The 16,063-nt window shown below is 41.5% G+C and overlaps 1 protein-coding gene across 1 annotated transcript; it reads right to left on the reverse strand.

Annotated features, from left to right (window-relative positions):
• Window positions 1–102: 102 nt before the first annotated feature.
• Window positions 103–5,727, reverse strand: LOC130160706 (terminal nucleotidyltransferase 5A-like). The gene is made up of 2 exons (XM_056363382.1): window positions 4,580–5,727; window positions 103–3,513 (listed from the first exon to the last, which is right to left on the reverse strand). Exons 1-2 carry the CDS (start codon window positions 5,003–5,005, stop codon window positions 2,698–2,700), a joined length of 1,242 nt encoding a protein of 413 aa, XP_056219357.1. The 5' UTR covers window positions 5,006–5,727; the 3' UTR covers window positions 103–2,697.
• Between the last annotated feature and the right edge of the window lie 10,336 nt (window positions 5,728–16,063).

The following is a 16,063-nucleotide window of genomic DNA, read 5'->3' on the forward strand; positions in this document are numbered from 1 at the left end:
GTAAAGCGCCTGAGAAACATCATGTAGGTTATTGTGGTTGGTAGTGAGTGTGAGATTAGTGATGACAAAAACAAAACAAAAAAAAAGTGAACTGAAAAACTCTTATCAGATTGTCTTTTTTTGTTTTTAATTATCAAGTCAGTAAACTTGAACACAATTATCAGATCATTACTTTTATGTCCATACAGGACGGCAGTTAAACACACGTGGAACAGTGAAAAAATCTCTTTGGAGCAACAGAAATCCATATGTAACAGCTCATCACACACATCCAATGAACACATGTTAAATCATTGTAGCCACTGTGTCCAACTGCACTGCTGCACATCGGCAAAAACAACACACAAATTTGCATACACCACAAAAAAAAAAAAAACAAACAAAAAAAAAACTCTTCGACTCAAAGACACAGCTTTGAATCTGCCTGCTACACCAGCCAAACACAGACTGTACAAAAATAGAGATTGATAGAAAAATAGCTCTGACATGTTTGAGAGAATATACTGAGTCTCTTGCACTTGTAAAGCTGAAAATTTACACCTGTTATTTTCATGATCATCACAAAATCATCATAGCTGAGCCAATTTGCCTTATTGCCATTCAAATATTCATGTGATTGTCTTTATCGTGTACTCTCTATTTTTTTTGTGTTAAATGCAGCCAAATTTCCAGACATCTCCAACTTTGACTTTTTTTTTTCTTTTTTTTTTATAAAAGTGAGGATGAAATACTGTACATTGGCCGATGTTCATCGAGCTTACATCATCTCTGAAGCTTTTCTGGCTTCATGCATACTGCCGGGTCTCTGACTCTATCAGTTGCACACTTGTGCTTGTAAATTGCTGCAACATCCCTGCGTACACAATCCAACCTCCACCCCTCTGACAAACACACAGCTTGTTGTGTCAGTGTGAGGTCTGCAGATATTTGCAGACACCAATACATGGGATGCATATCCTGAACCTTCTGGTGTTTGTTTTTTTTTTTTTTGGAGAGAACATTTTTCTTTTAGTACACACACTGTCAAAATGTCTTTGGGGGGGGGTGAACATTTTATATATTTGAAAGAAGGAAGGTATAAGTATTTTAATTGTCTTAAAACTTTCCAGTGTAATTTTCAAAATTCCAAACACATTTCATATCTGATTTACTTTGTTTAAAATAAATTTGAAACTTAAAGATACCCTGTAGAGTTTATGACCACTAGTAGCGCTATGAAGCAGTTTTTCATGAGTGGGTCCTTGTTTTGTTTGTATGGTGCCTGCATACATGGGTGCACATGCAACCATACGGGCAGGGTGTGTTGTATCCCACTAAAACGGCAGTAAAGAAGAAGAGCACAAACACGAATGTAAATAATGCATGGTTTAAAATGTTCAAAAACTGAATATAACTTAACTTTAGTTTTTTTTTTTTGTTTACAAGAAAACTCCACAGGGCATCTTTAAGTAAGCTTGAGTAGCATAATTTGATTAATTAATATGCATTTTAACTCATGTCTACCAAAGACCAGTAGAACAGTTCAGCATGTATGCATTTTGATATACTTTAAAAGAATTACATGTGGTGAAATCGCATTTTGAAATGCGCTTTGGGAAAAGCTTTTCTCTTCTACAGATGATGAGATTACGTTGTTACTTCCTCTTTGGTAATCAGGATGTGCATTCGTCCAGCAGGACTGCAGATAAGAGCAGAGTCTTTAACTAAACACTGTCAAATATTGGTCCTACGGCTGCCTCAGTGTAAGAGACCTTACTCAGCATTGGTAAACTCTCTGATCCTCTGTATATTCATTATCACCTTGAAAATGTCAATGAGACAACTCAACAGTTCTCTACGATAAAGAATCACAAAAATATCTCTTCCCTTTAGGCTTTATCTAGGCACTTAAAGAAAATTATTCCTGTACAGAAATAAAGCATGCATTGTTTTGTTTCTTTTTTTTTTTTTTTCAGAGTTCGGATAAACTTGAGTATCAAAGTAGATCTTTGGATTTGTAAACAGTATCCAGTTCCTCTTTTTGCATTGTCTGTGACACACACACACACATGCACGCACACATGCGCGCACACACACACACACACACACACGCACACACACACAACACAGCACATGTAAAAGGTTGGAGGGCTGCTGCTGTTTGACCATGAATCAATATCTTCATTGCGTCATGTGTCTTCTGTTCCTCTCCGTGGCTGTGCTGTATGCGAGTGTCTGTTTTGGTTTATCATGTGAAGCGGATGTGGATATTATAGTGTACATGTTCACCGTTTGAAATTTGAGTTCCTGTGAGCCCTAACTCAACACAGGGGGAAAATGTCATCACATCCAGGCTGTTAAAGACTCCGAGGCTGAGCTCAACTTGTGGTTTGCTCTACCCAATCGATCTTAGCCCTGATGAAAGAACCATAAAACTGATGGGTCAGCTTCTTTCATTGGCATCTTTCCCTGTGTGCTCAGCTCCTCCATGCTGTGGCACCCTACACTGGGGAAAAGCCTTTCTCTGGCCCACTGCCTTCATCCAGGTTCTTTGTCCTCATTTCCCTTCCTTCCTTCATTCTCATCTTTTATCTGCACTCTTTGTCTGATTTTGATTTTTTTCCCCATCAGATAGGCAGAGAGAAATAGATCATTCTTCCCTTATAAGTGGGCATGTGTTCCACCAGTCACACAAAAGTGCATGAATGTACACAAGGTTTAGTTACAGGGCAACCAGGTGGCATACATGGGATGTTGCGGAGGAGTAAGGTACTGCTGAGGAGGCGAAGGAGGACAGGGGTAGACAGGCTGAACCTGCGCTATGTAATAGTTGCTGAAGTTGCCATCTGAGACATAAGGAGCCGGCTGGTAGAAGCAGGTGACGTTGGCAGCGTTGGGAAAGGCGTTCTGCTCTGCCAGGACCCGCAGCGCCAGCGACGAGATGAGGCTGAGCGTCTGACGCCTCTCATGGCCCATCAGGCACACCGTGCTCTCCTGCACCACGCCGTACAGCGTGGCCAGATACTCATACTTCCTGTCCTCTAGGTCTACAAAGTGGTTCTGCAGGTAGGACTCCAGCTTCCTCCTCTGCTCGCTCACATCAGGAAAGTCTATGAAGAAGCGGGAGCACATGTAGCGCTGCAGCTGTTTCATCTCGTCATCACGAGCTGCACGGAAACCCCGCACCAGGAGGTGGCAGTACTTCAGCAAGCCCCCGCCTCGGATCTCCTCTGGACTCCGAGTGCAGATGAGGCGCTTGCGCAGGTGGTCGAGGGCGGTGGGGAAGTCGCCGTAGACGCTCTCCCCTAGGATGGTGGGGTGGAAAGTGGCGGCCATTGGGTGCTCTGAGCACTCATAGAAGAGGAGAAGTGAGTCCAGCCGGATCTGGAAGGAGTCCACGCTGAACTCAAACTGCCGACGAAGAGAGTCCACAAACTTTAGCTCCACATTTTTACCACGATTGTTGGAGAGGGAGATGAGACTCCAGCGGTCAGAGTCATTACACACCTTCACCATCTTTTGCACATAGGCCTCCTAAAAAACACATAAGTGAAGAATTAGGTGTCATCACCAAATGCATCTCATGTTTTTGCAGAGTTTAAAGTCAGTGAATCCATGAGTTAAAGCTGAAGTCACAAAAGTGAAGACGCTGTTGGAACAAAGGGAGTTCACAGCTAGATTTACCCTCTTTATATTCATACTTGAAACCATAGAACACACAGGCCTAAAATCATGAAAACCATTAAATGCTTACAGCATTTTATCCATTACACATCCAGAAAAATGTATCAAGAAAAATGTATCAAACTGGGCCAGAAATATTTTTGATTCTTCAGCATCAAGTCATATTTAGAATCAGACTTGTTTTCCAGTCAACCAGATGCCCACTTCCTCCTCCTTGTCTTTTCCTTCCTCTCACACCTGTAATACAGCGTTAGTTCCAGCAGTAGTCCTATTCCTCTGAAAATTATCAGACAGTTGTTTGGTTTCATTATTAGGTTTACTAAAGATTGCACTGTGGGTCTTAAATAGAGATTGTCTGGATAAAAAAAATATTACAAACCAGCCTTTGTTTGAGCAGGCTCCAACCACCAGAGATTAATGCTATTTGCAGCAGATAAAAATCTCCATTTGGTCTGTTAGTTATGTTTTGCTGATCACATCTGTTGGTGAGCCATTAGTAGCCTGGGTAGTCCTCGGTATCCAGGTAACTGAGGGCCGACTGATTGATGTGGATCTCACTCCAATTGGATTAGACAGAATCCTCTTTGAATTGGAAACCAACCCTTTTTACTATTTGAAGGCTTATATCTCTGTGGTGGTTGGATGGATTCATGGCAAATCTCAATCTAGGTTTTTTGAGATTTAGTTAAATTAAATTTAAGAGCATTTGCAAAAAAGACGTGAATTGACTGGGAAATACAAATAACTTCAGCCGTTGTGATTACAGTGAGTGCAGATGGAAATAAGACAGAGAGGGAAAAGGAGGTCTACAACAATGTGCAATATTTCCTGGCAGGTTTGAAAGGCGAAATGTCAAATCTGCTTTGCAAATCATATGACCAATACTGTGTAAATGAGTTATAATGAAATACACTACCTTTAAGGTCAGTGGTGTGAGCTTTTCTTTATTCACGCCCTCGGGCAGGAAGTCTAGAAGAGAGTCCAGAACTATATCTTTCACTATCTGAAACTCCATCTCTCCTTTCAGCTCGGCGCAGAATATTAAGTCAAGATCTTTCCATCCCAGACCGCTGTCCTCGTGCAGGACGTAGCTGGCCGCGGAGCCGTTCAGGCGCACCTCCCGGACATGTATCCGCTTCTCCTCCATGCGGCTCCGGACCACCTTGACGATATCTCGTGGCTTCATCTCCAGAGTCGGGAAGCTCCATCGGCCGTGGATGGGGATGGAGCCGGTGAGGATAGTGTCGAGCCGCTGCACTTGCTCCCAGTTGAGCACGCTGAGGTTGATGCTCTCCCCGTCCGAGCAGCTGTCGGCCGCAGCACACTCCACACTCTCGTCCATGATGATCAGAGGTAGTAAACGACAAAACTTTCCACTAACTCCTGTTGGAGCAGTGGCATCAGCTAGCTGCAATTTTTTGTAAAACTGCCCCTCTGGAACTAAACTCTATCATAACACCAAGATGCTGGACGACACGGCATCTCTACGCATGGCGGAAAGAACTAGTTGGGCGGTGAAGCCTAATTCTTGTCCTACTTCTTACATAAAGTCTGCGCTCCAGACAAATTCAATTCATGAGCTTTCCAGCCATAAGGCTTAGTCACTGTCCGGCATCTGCTGCCCTGCTGCGCGCTGCGCTCCGGCTCTTTCGCCAAACTCTAGGAAGAAGACACCAACTGTTGAAGCGATTGTTCCTCACAGCGTCAGTTTTTCATTCCGTCCCAAAGGCTCACTGACGCATCCATCGCATCCGGGAAAACGTTTGATCCACCGCAGATTTTTTTTTTTTTTTTTTTTTTTACTTCTGTCCTCTTTGGCTCACTTTACGCACAGATTGTAGCGCGTCCCTGCTGCGCAACAACAACTTTACGCGTCGTTTTAAGAATGTCACACTTCTCAAATCCACACCTACTTTCAGAAAGTGGTGTATGGTTGCTTATCCTTTACATTTTGGCCGATTGTCGCTCGGTGATACTGCGTGATGCCACAGAGGTCCCACTCCACAGCTGCTGGAGAAGTTGTGAGAAGTGTTCCTTCCAGTCTGTCAAGCACTGGGGCGGGTCGGTTTGATTGACAACCCCCACTTACTAATAGCTGCCGCCACTTCCTACGCTTGAGCTACTTTGAGTGGCTGCAGTCCCGGAGACTGAGGCGGGTCTGGAGAATGGGCGTTACACATGAAGAGAAAGAGTCCGGCTGGACGCTGACCCTCGACCAAAACCCTTTCTCGCTTAGGTTCGACTTCTTTTGCACTTCTTCTCCTGAAATGCCCACCTCGGCCATCACTCGTATCACTCCAGAGAAGCAGCCACCCCCATTCTTGCTGCATTGTCTTTTATCAATAGAAGTACCAAACAAGACCGATCCAGTATCAGTTGTGTTTGAGCACTGCAGTGAGGATACACTCACTCAGAAAGGTGTGCAACTTATTCAACACTACAGAAGATGCCCCTTTATTTCCTAATATTTTGAAGTGGAGAAAAAGCTTTTACCTTATCTGACAATCACATGATTGCTACACAATGTCTGCCTTGTTAAAGTCATTACTGCTACTACTGAGCAGTAAATTTATCGCAGTTCACTTTGAGTAACAGCATCACAGACGTTACAAATGTAAATCATTTGAGTCTTAAACTAGAGTTTCTCAGAGGTCTCATCATTCACGGGTGAGACTGGGGAGGGCACACATCCTGAACGCCCTCTAGAGGTGGTTTCTCACCCATTCATCATTTGGCCCCGCAGGTATTTGTTGTTTGCAGTAGCTCTTCAATCTGGGTTACTTTGAAAAATTGCAGTAAATTTTGCTAGTGCATAACCTGCATAGTATATCTCATCGTCTATTTAAAAGGATATCCTTCCTAATATGTAAGATGTTCAATAAGCTGTCAGTCTGTCATTAAGTAGGGTAGAGGCCATAGAGCCTCGCAGGCTAGTTGTCATGGCGAATCTATAAGAACAGAGCTTGGCGCGTATATCTGCGTCACTGCAGACGAGCCCATAAACCAGCTTACCACAGATTACCCTGTATGTGCGGAGAGACACACACACACACACACACACACACACACACTCAGACACACACAGGCATGTACGAAGAGAGTTGTGCATGCACACTCACACCTCTGTAGATAATGCACCCCTTCTGCCATTTTAAGGTATTAATGAGTGCTTTGTGCATGCTCAGATCACAGTACATTGAAAGCAGACAGTAAAATGTAATGTGTGTCACAAGCTGCAGCAGGATTTTAAGCAATGTAACACAAAACCAGAACTGCCAAACAAATGTGTTATAAACATTTGAGCAATCTGGTTGAATAACTGAGAAAAACCCCCACACTTTCACATATCATTTTGAGATATCTGGATATTTGTGTTCTATATGTGAAAACACTTTATCCGTCAATCTTCTAAGTGACAAAGGCTCAGATATCACATGCATTCCTATAAATGAACTGCATCATTTCACAATATGGCATGAAGTATGCAGTTCATGTTTCCTGTAATAGATTTCAGTATAAAAGGGATTCATTTGAAGTGTGTGGGAGCTGTTTTCACTTCTAGGTATTGCTTCTTATCCGTCTGCGTTTGGTTAAACAGTGGCCACTAAGTGTAACAATAAACAAACGTCAGATTATGAAAAATTTAAAATGACAATACACTTCAGAGCAATGCAGACTTGAAACGTTATTAGAGCTGAGTTACAGACAATACTGTTTCGACATTTCCAGATTGCAGACAGTGCAGCTCCGCAGGTTCACACAAAGACAGCAGGTCAGTCTCAATCGTCACTTTCCCCATTCACCAACTGGCTCAATGTCAGGCTTACAGCCGTGGATACTTACCATGAAGCAGCTACTTACCTGACCTCTGACTTGTCAAGTGGATGACACCGGCTTGATTTCCAGTGTCTGACGACATCAGAGGATTGGCGAGGGGATTTCCGATAGACCCCTTTGCCAGGCTGTCAAACCAATTGCCACATATGGAAACAAATTTGTGTGTGTATACGTGCGTCTCCACATGCGTGTGTTATGTCTGTGAGGATTAGTGTGTATACAGCTCACACTTAAGCAGTTATGTCCCAGAAAGAGTAACTGAAACCAAGAGCTTCATTCAAAAAGTCAGACATGGACACAGGGCAACATGGGCCTCCTGCTCGCTGATCACATCTAAAGTATCTCTTTCCCCACCTTCACTCTGCATCTTTCACTATTAATCCTTTATTCCCTCCCTCCATCCTATTCCGCTCTTCCCATTTTTTTGCTCATCTTCTTTTCCATCCCCTTTTCCACCATTCCTACACGTAAAAGTTCATTAAGAGATTACAGTGAGCCCGTTAGCCGAACGTGCCTCCACGCTCTTCCTCCTTCCTTTTCCCACATCACTCCCTTAACACCCTCTAATATTTTTATTCTTTGGATGTTCATTAGTAAGAAAAAAAATACAATGTTGTCCCAACATGCACTCTTTACTTCACTTACCAAGTACTACTCCCTCATTTCTCTATTGTTGTGGACTGGAGAGTAAAAGAAGTCTTTCGTGACTGATAAAAGGGAATATAATCGGTGTTTGTTTGTGTTGGTGGAGGCTAATAGTTGACTAAAAGTTGACTTGTTTGGAAAAAACAACAAAACACATCTTTTCTATTATTATTTTCAAATTTTAAACCTCTATTGTCTTGGGGTTGGCGCACAAAGCTGCTGACAGCTGTTATGGTGGTTATGGACTATTTTAATGGCCAGTTACCATAAACACACTGTGGCTATCTATTCTTAGCTAACCTTAGCTGACTTAAGCTAACGCTATCTGATTTAATAGTTATTTGGGGAGCTAATTTGGGTTTTTTTCAGTCCACATGACAGCAGAGGGTGTAGTGAAGAAAATATGAGCTGATTGGGATCATACCCATTTTTCCAGGGAATATCCTGTATTTCAAGGTAATCTCCCGGCGCCCTCCCGTTTTATTTCTCCCGGGAAACACAATCCACACACATACACACAATTTTAACCCATCTGTTATCACAACCTGGCAAACCCACAACCCGGAAAAATTTCTTGTATTTTTAAACCTAAATGTTAGAAGGTCAGTTGGTGTACAGGAAGTAAATTATTGCATTTCAGCATTTGGCGATAATGTTGAGTTCAAATGCATGAACCGTCAAATTTTATTTTAAGAGAGGAGGATAGCCACTTTCTGGAAAAAAACATATCCTCACCATCTTCACCAGGTTGCTATTGACTTGTAAAGAAAGTAGCCAGCTAGCACCATTAGCATCAACTGTTTGGTTAGCTTTGACCTCGTTCACTGTGTGTGGTTTGGTCTGGCGGTAGCATAGACAGTTTTAGCATTAGCACAACCGAATATCTGTATTTTTCTAACTACAGCACCTTAAGAAAAGACTGAAGGCTGCTAATATTCACGGTATGACTGAGAACCAAGACAACTGCCCTCTTCCTGTCTTCCACCCTAAACTAAACACTATAACTAACACGATATTCCCAGGTCTGCTGTATTCAATTTGCCACTTAACTATCATTTTCTTTGCAGGACTGTATCCCAAAATATTATTGTGCATTTTATTATCAGGAACTGTAAAACATGAACATGTTGTGTTAGTGTTTTAAGCTGGAAACCTACAATTCTCATCTATCTCGAGTAAGCCCGTTCCACTATCAGAATCTGCAGAAGTAGTTTATCATGGTTGCAGAAGTAATTGTAATCATACGGGTTCATGCTGGCTATCCCATAATAAGTGTTGAAATTGTGATGTTACACTTTAGCACAACTACTGAATCAGCTGCAAACAATTACCAACCTTCCTGTTCCTGCTAGTGTGCATGAAATTCACACTCCAGCCCACAGCCCTTTGACCCATATAGGCTACAGTACAATAGATGTACAGCACATAGTAGGTAATGTAGCTCCTGGCATTGTATCCAGGCAAAGACTAACTTCAACAGTATTTCCGATCAGTTTTAACCCTGACCTCAGAAAGGGACCTTTGCTGACCCGAATCAACCTTGAAGAGTGCGCTCAGTAGTGTAAGCCCCCACTAAACTCTTCCACAGCCTCTAATGAGATTCGCTGACGTGCCCTGCACTGTAAGCCAAGCTGCAGCGCTCCTAGAAGGTGCTCCAAGTATGAGTATGTTATTGACCGATACTGTAAAAAGGAAAGGAGACAGAGCAGTGAAATCGAAATTATACAATGGTTTATTTTGCAACAGCCTTCCTCAGAACTTGAGGCAGAAGTTACAAGAAAATACACACTTGTTGCAGAAGTCTTTAAACATAACTTGTGCAGGATGTTGCGTCTGAGTTTATGTCGAATGAACATACTTGATTGTCTTGCTACTTGGCCATGCCAACAGGTTCACAGACATGTGCTGCTCAAACAAAAACAAACACATGCACAGACACAGACAGGACACGGTGTGAACACAGCTCAGCTCAGTCTTTTAATGCAGCCCCACGGATTCATTCAGTCTCCTGTTTAAGTCAATATTTTCTCCATTTTTTAACAGACTTTGCTGACCTGTCATGACTGAAGACTGCAAACTGCTGTGCCAAAACAAACAGGAAGTGAATTTCTCTATCTGTGACTCAGCTTCCTCTTTGATACTGTGGTCAGAGATGTCAAGACCACATTGATATTCTGTCATGATAATTGTCATGAAAAAAAAAAGATAGAGGCAGATTCACACATGCATAAACATGCCTCCCTGCTGGTCCAGTAACTTAAAATGAAATTGAAATAGAGACTGTGAATAGCTGCACTGAAAATTCATTTCTGACTCTCAAATCTGACTAAAAATTAGTTTTATAAGACAGGGTTTTGCAGCAGGATAAATCAAAATGGTTCTGAGTTTAACAGGAAATAAAACAGAATAAAAAAACCTGTTTGTGCAACACAGAATTATGCAAATTTTTATGTTTTTTCCCTTATGAATTACTTAACAATTCAAAAGATATTCAAACTAACAAGGTGAAAAAAAAAATCCTTTTTCTAAACTGGTTACAACAGATACATATACGAAATCCAAAACCAGCCCAAAATCTCCAGGTTGTCTGTGTTTTTGGTTTGTTCCACTTGTTTGGAAATATGTGCCTGTAAAGCACAATAAGAGTTTTAAGTTGGGTCCCGCTTTATTATAATTGTGAGAGTATCTGTTTCAGTTTCCTGTGTCAGGTTCTATTTTTTAATTCACACTAAAAACCACAGGGACCAGGTTGATCCAGTTTGAGTTAGAATAACAGCAACAGACTACAAGACCTTTACCCGACACCAGTGGGTCAAGTTATTTTCCTAAACTAAAATATGATATTGTTGTGAACTCTTATAATCTAGTGTTTAAAACTTCCATGTCACCACTTGCTAATTATTGTCAATAATATGTGTCGTTTTAAATGTCATTTGCACATAGTTTAGTAATCCTAAAATATAACTCAACATATTTTTTTTTATTGTCTTGGGTGGTTTTCTACACATGGGTACCAGGTAATTTGTGACCCAGTGATTTTTTTAGTGTGTATATTCATTATATCAGTTTAGTGTGTATATGTTTAGTGTGTTTAATCAAATGACCACACAGTAAATCTGAGTTCCCCATAGCAGATCAATCTGGCTGCTCATACTCCGTATGAAGCTGGGGAAGTCACAAGTAGAGACTGGTTTGTTTCAAAGGATCACAAGCCGAAAAGGTTTGCAACCACTGCACTAAACCAAAGAAACTTACTTTATTCCCTGAAAGTCTACAGCCTGTATTCATGTCACTGATATCAGTTTTCTGCCTCTTCCTGAAACGTCTCAAAAACTAAAATGGCAAGTAAACTTAATTTCGTTAGATTTACTTTCATGTTCCTTTACATCATTCTTCCACTTTCATGGAGAAACTGGAAAACCCCTGAATAGTTTCACCAAAGGTCACACTCACACACCATGAAGGTACTACAGTGCCATCTGCTGCATTACTGCAATGGGCCCATGTTGTACCAGACTCACCAGAGACGTACCGACTCTGTTGAAACATCACTAGATGGCACTCTTTTCATACTGCTTATACAGCACAGTGTTATACCCTTTTCTCCTCTCTGCTATTTCAGTTTCCCACACTTCAGACTGCACTGAAATGCGAACACATGTATTTGTACAGCTGTGTTGGGTAAACAGTGTCATCCAAAAGCCAAGTTAGGTCATTTCATCCTTTAATGGGGTGCATTATGATTCTGTTATTAAAAGCTGAACGAGTAAAAATGCACTAATCAAATACATGCAACTGTGACAAAATCAGCCACATTAGTTATCAATCATGCAAATTACCTACAGTCACATATGTAGAGTGATTTACAGTGAGACTGAGCCCCTGTTCTGTTTAAAATAATGCTGCCAGTAGGTGTTTGCTATGGGAAATCTGTGTGAGAGTCAGATCCGGATTGGCGTGACTGATGATGAACATTATTATTGATTTCTGCTTTTTTTTTGTTGTTGTTGAGATCTATGTCAGCATTATTATGTTTCCCCAGCAACGGATCACAACTTTGTCTGTGAGGCAGATGACAAATGACTGGTTGCATGTGCAGCAGCGGCGAATGCACAGGCTCAGCTTTGTTTTGACGCTGCAGAATGATTTATGGCCACAAACAATGCAAAAGCAGAAACTAATGCCTTTTAGGCGTCTGACAAAGTTGTGTGTGTGTGTGTGTGTGTGTGTGTGTGTGTCTGTGTGCATGTGCACAATTCTGAAACCACTATAAGGGGGATTGATTATTGATATCTTTTGCATGTGCACATGTAAACAACATGAAAGATGACATTTCCACTGTGCTTCCTTTAAAAGCATCTGCGCCCTGTTAGCTACCATAACGAGTGAGAAAACATATTCTGCTGCCTCAGTCATACGGTATGTTGAAATGGCACAGAACAACAAACACACACATGCAGTCCCACCCTCTTGGTAACAGAAGTCAATCGCCTCTTAGGATCAACATATGACAGCTCACAGCTCAGATCAGGTTGATGACTGGTTTCATGGAGACGCGTTGTGCTCCAGAGGAACACCGGATCTCAGCGGTAAGAGCTTGGTTTGGTGAAGCCCTGCATGAGCTGCAGCTGCAGGTGATGTGGCAGTAATTTTGCGCCTTGGTCAGCCATTTGGCGCTTTGCTCTGTCATGAAAGGTTTAGGGTGGAGCCCTCCTCCTCTGCTCGTCTGTCTCGACGTCTTTTAGAGCACGACCTCAGTGATTTATGGTGAGGTGTTCTTGCACTCCCACCGAGCAGAACAGTGGTGGTTGATGGGAGGGAAAAAGAAAGTGAATAAGAGATGAAAAGAGAAAAATACTTTTGGGTATATAATTGAGGTTCTGGGGGAAGAGAGTGAAGACTGCATGGAGCGATGATGAGTTGGACATCAGGGAAGTGTGGGAAGGGGGTTAGAAGGCATAAACAAAACATTAGAGCAGAGCAGAGGAGGATAGATGATAGAGCGCCTGAAATAAATTGCCAACTCAAGTCCCCTAGGACCACGTCAGCGCCTCACATTCAGCATCCAGCCAGCTGGACCCATCCAAGCCTGATGTCACTACCACAGCTTTGTCTATTTACCTCTCCCGAAAGTGCTTTCCTTCCACGACCTACTTCTCACACTGGCCCGTGCTTCCTCTTGACTTTGTTTGCCATCTTGATCTTTCACTACCTTTTTTTTTTTTTTCACTTTCTGCCAAGCCAACATGCTCATGTCTTTCATTTAAGAAAAATATTTATTGCATCAGTAAATAATGTTGTTAAATGAGCTTCCCAAACACCTGAGAGACCTGATAGAGATTGGTATTCTACAGCCCCATTTTGTGCCTCTCATATAATACCATTAGATTTGAGTCACACAGTTAAGCATTTCATTCTCTGTCTGTCCTGTTGTAATCACAGACATGTCTGAACCGACCCTGGCACCTTGACTCACTCGTGGACTCGCCTCTTTGGTCGAGCTGCAGCATTTAGTCCATGACCATCTAGGGCTTATGGGAAATGGTGTCCAGTATATTGTCTACTACTAAGGTCTATAGACAGGTTTTCTATAAAATAATAGTCCAAAATATCCAGGAAAACTCTTATTATATACAGATATTTTCCGTATTTAGAAATAGCAACTTGCTGGAAACCACAAAAATGGCTTTACATGTAATTTGTATGTGGCATTTCTTTACCACATGCAAACTTTGGAAGACATTGCCTGACTCTAGCTAGCTAACGTGATACATTCCATTTAGAAACAAAAGCCAGAAGTGGTGATAATGCTAACCCAATGTGGGGTTTCCAAATATCACCAGGTGTTTGGTGTTTTTCATAAAGTTGGAGGCTCAGTTCAGTGACTTTGATGTAATGGTCTCACATGTTAGGCACAAACTGGAGCTCTGGAACGCCTCTGTAGTTTGTCATGCTAGCAGGTTTGTGTCGTTATTTTTCATTTCAAAACACGCGTGTGTGTGTGTGTGTGTGTGTGTGTGTGTTTCTTTTTGTGTGACTACATTCCTTCTTTACATTCATATCATTTGCAAAATCAGACATTGCCAAGGGACCATCAACAGCTTCCACTGGTTACTTGCTTTTCATGATGAGCTCTTACTTCAACTATTTCTATCTCTGATCACATTCATTCCTGGACTGTGTTTTATCAGATGTATTCAACGGGCTGGATTCCAATGTGCAACAACTTTGCTGTTGCCTCCATAAATGATTGCTGTGTGTTTATAATCACAGCTTTTCCTGTTTGGAACAGAGACCACTTAAAGGCTAATTTGGTCAGAGAAAAGAGTGTACGCGTGTTCTGGTGGCATGTGTGCAGTGGGAAAGAAATGGGAAGAATTACACCAGATGGAATATCTTTCATCAAAAATAATTAGTAGAAGACTTCGGCATGTAGCCTGGACATGCAGAGTTGAACCGATACCTTCACTTTCTGTTCCAACAGCTGAATTGAATGCAAACTCAGTGATCCTCGCTGTTATTTTTAAGCCTAACTTTAGTCATCACTCAGCGAGCAATTAGGCCATCTTATCTTCCCAGCCCCAGAATATTAAAGCATGGGACAGCACGTTAGCTTGTGGGAGTTTGGGTCACTCTGAAGCGTATCAGCTTTTCAAAATTTCCTGCCAGCTGGCTGATGAGGGTTTTTTTTGTGGTTTTGTGCAACACAGCCATAGGAATGTTCAAAAGGCTTGTCTGTGAAAAGCTAGATTAAGATCAACAGCTGCATGTTATTTCTATTTATTATTATTCTTCCTAAAAAGCCTGTGCCAGCTACAGTTCAAAGATCTGTGTCAGCAGCGTAAAGAACATGGCATTTTGTTCTCTCCGTCGCTGTCTTTTCCTTCCTTTTTAATTCTTTCTCCTTCCTTTGTCCAGTCCAGTAATGACTGATTCATTCCAAGAGAGAAACTGGTTGCCCAGCAGTGAAACAAACATAAGATAATAAAACGAAGCAATCACATCATTTAAATGAAAAATAGAAATGGGTAAAAAACTGTACATAAATAGTTTTATCACACATTACACAAGTAAGTCTTGAATGGGTGAACAAATATGTCACCTTTTCCTCACAGGGTTTAGTCATGAGATGTCAGAGGCTGTTTTTATGTCTATTAGTTTAAGCTACTGTAATGAAAATGAAAACAGCATATTTATGTTTTTGTTGTTGTTTTGCTTGTATGTAAAGATGAATGAAATGGCTTGGAATGGAAAAAAATGGCTGACAACAGCTAAGAAAAAAAAACACTGAAGAGAAAGATTTGGAAAGACTTCAAGTGAGAGGTTTAAGCTTGAATATCTGCGATAGCCTCATTTTGATTGATGGAAGAGTTGGAGGACATAGTGGTCAAGGACAGAGATATATCAAATAGATATGAAGTGATAAAGTGACATAATCCCTGCTGTAAGTCGAACTATCTTTTCCACACTTGAATCCAAATGGAGCCAGAGATGATAAAGAAAGAGAAAACCATACAGTAGAGTCGAGGTGCATGATTTATCCATGTGTCATTATGTATTCAGTTCAAGTTCAAGACTGAGTGGAATTTTCTGCTGCACTCCCAAAACTGTGAATATCCCCTATTGAAACGGGCTGGAAGACTGTCATGTCTCACAGTGTAGCACGGTCTGACAAAACAGCAGACAACAAAGACGTGGGGGAAAGGAGGAAGTAAAAACAACAAAAGAGAATGACTATACAGTATCTTCTCACAGTTAACCAGCATGTTTGTAGTCATATTTCAAACCAGGTAGATTGCACTCAAATTGTTTTATTTCATTTTTGCACATAAATGTGACCATGCAGCATGTTCAGTCACTGCCATGGATTCAACCTGCGCAGATTGTGTGTTGGTAAACAAACTTCACGGTAACAATC

Source organism: Seriola aureovittata, chromosome 19, assembly GCF_021018895.1.
Source record: "Seriola aureovittata isolate HTS-2021-v1 ecotype China chromosome 19, ASM2101889v1, whole genome shotgun sequence".
In the NCBI taxonomy this organism is placed as follows: Eukaryota; Metazoa; Chordata; class Actinopteri; order Carangiformes; family Carangidae; genus Seriola; species Seriola aureovittata.

Coding starts and splice junctions, on each gene's coding strand:
- LOC130160706 (XM_056363382.1), bottom strand. CDS start 5,005: ATGGACGAGAGTGTGGAGTGTGCTGCGGCCGACAGCTGCTCGGACGGG. Junction 3,514..4,579: donor TCACACCACTGACCTTAAAG/GTAGTGTATTTC, acceptor TGTGTTTTTTAG/GAGGCCTATGTGCAAAAGAT.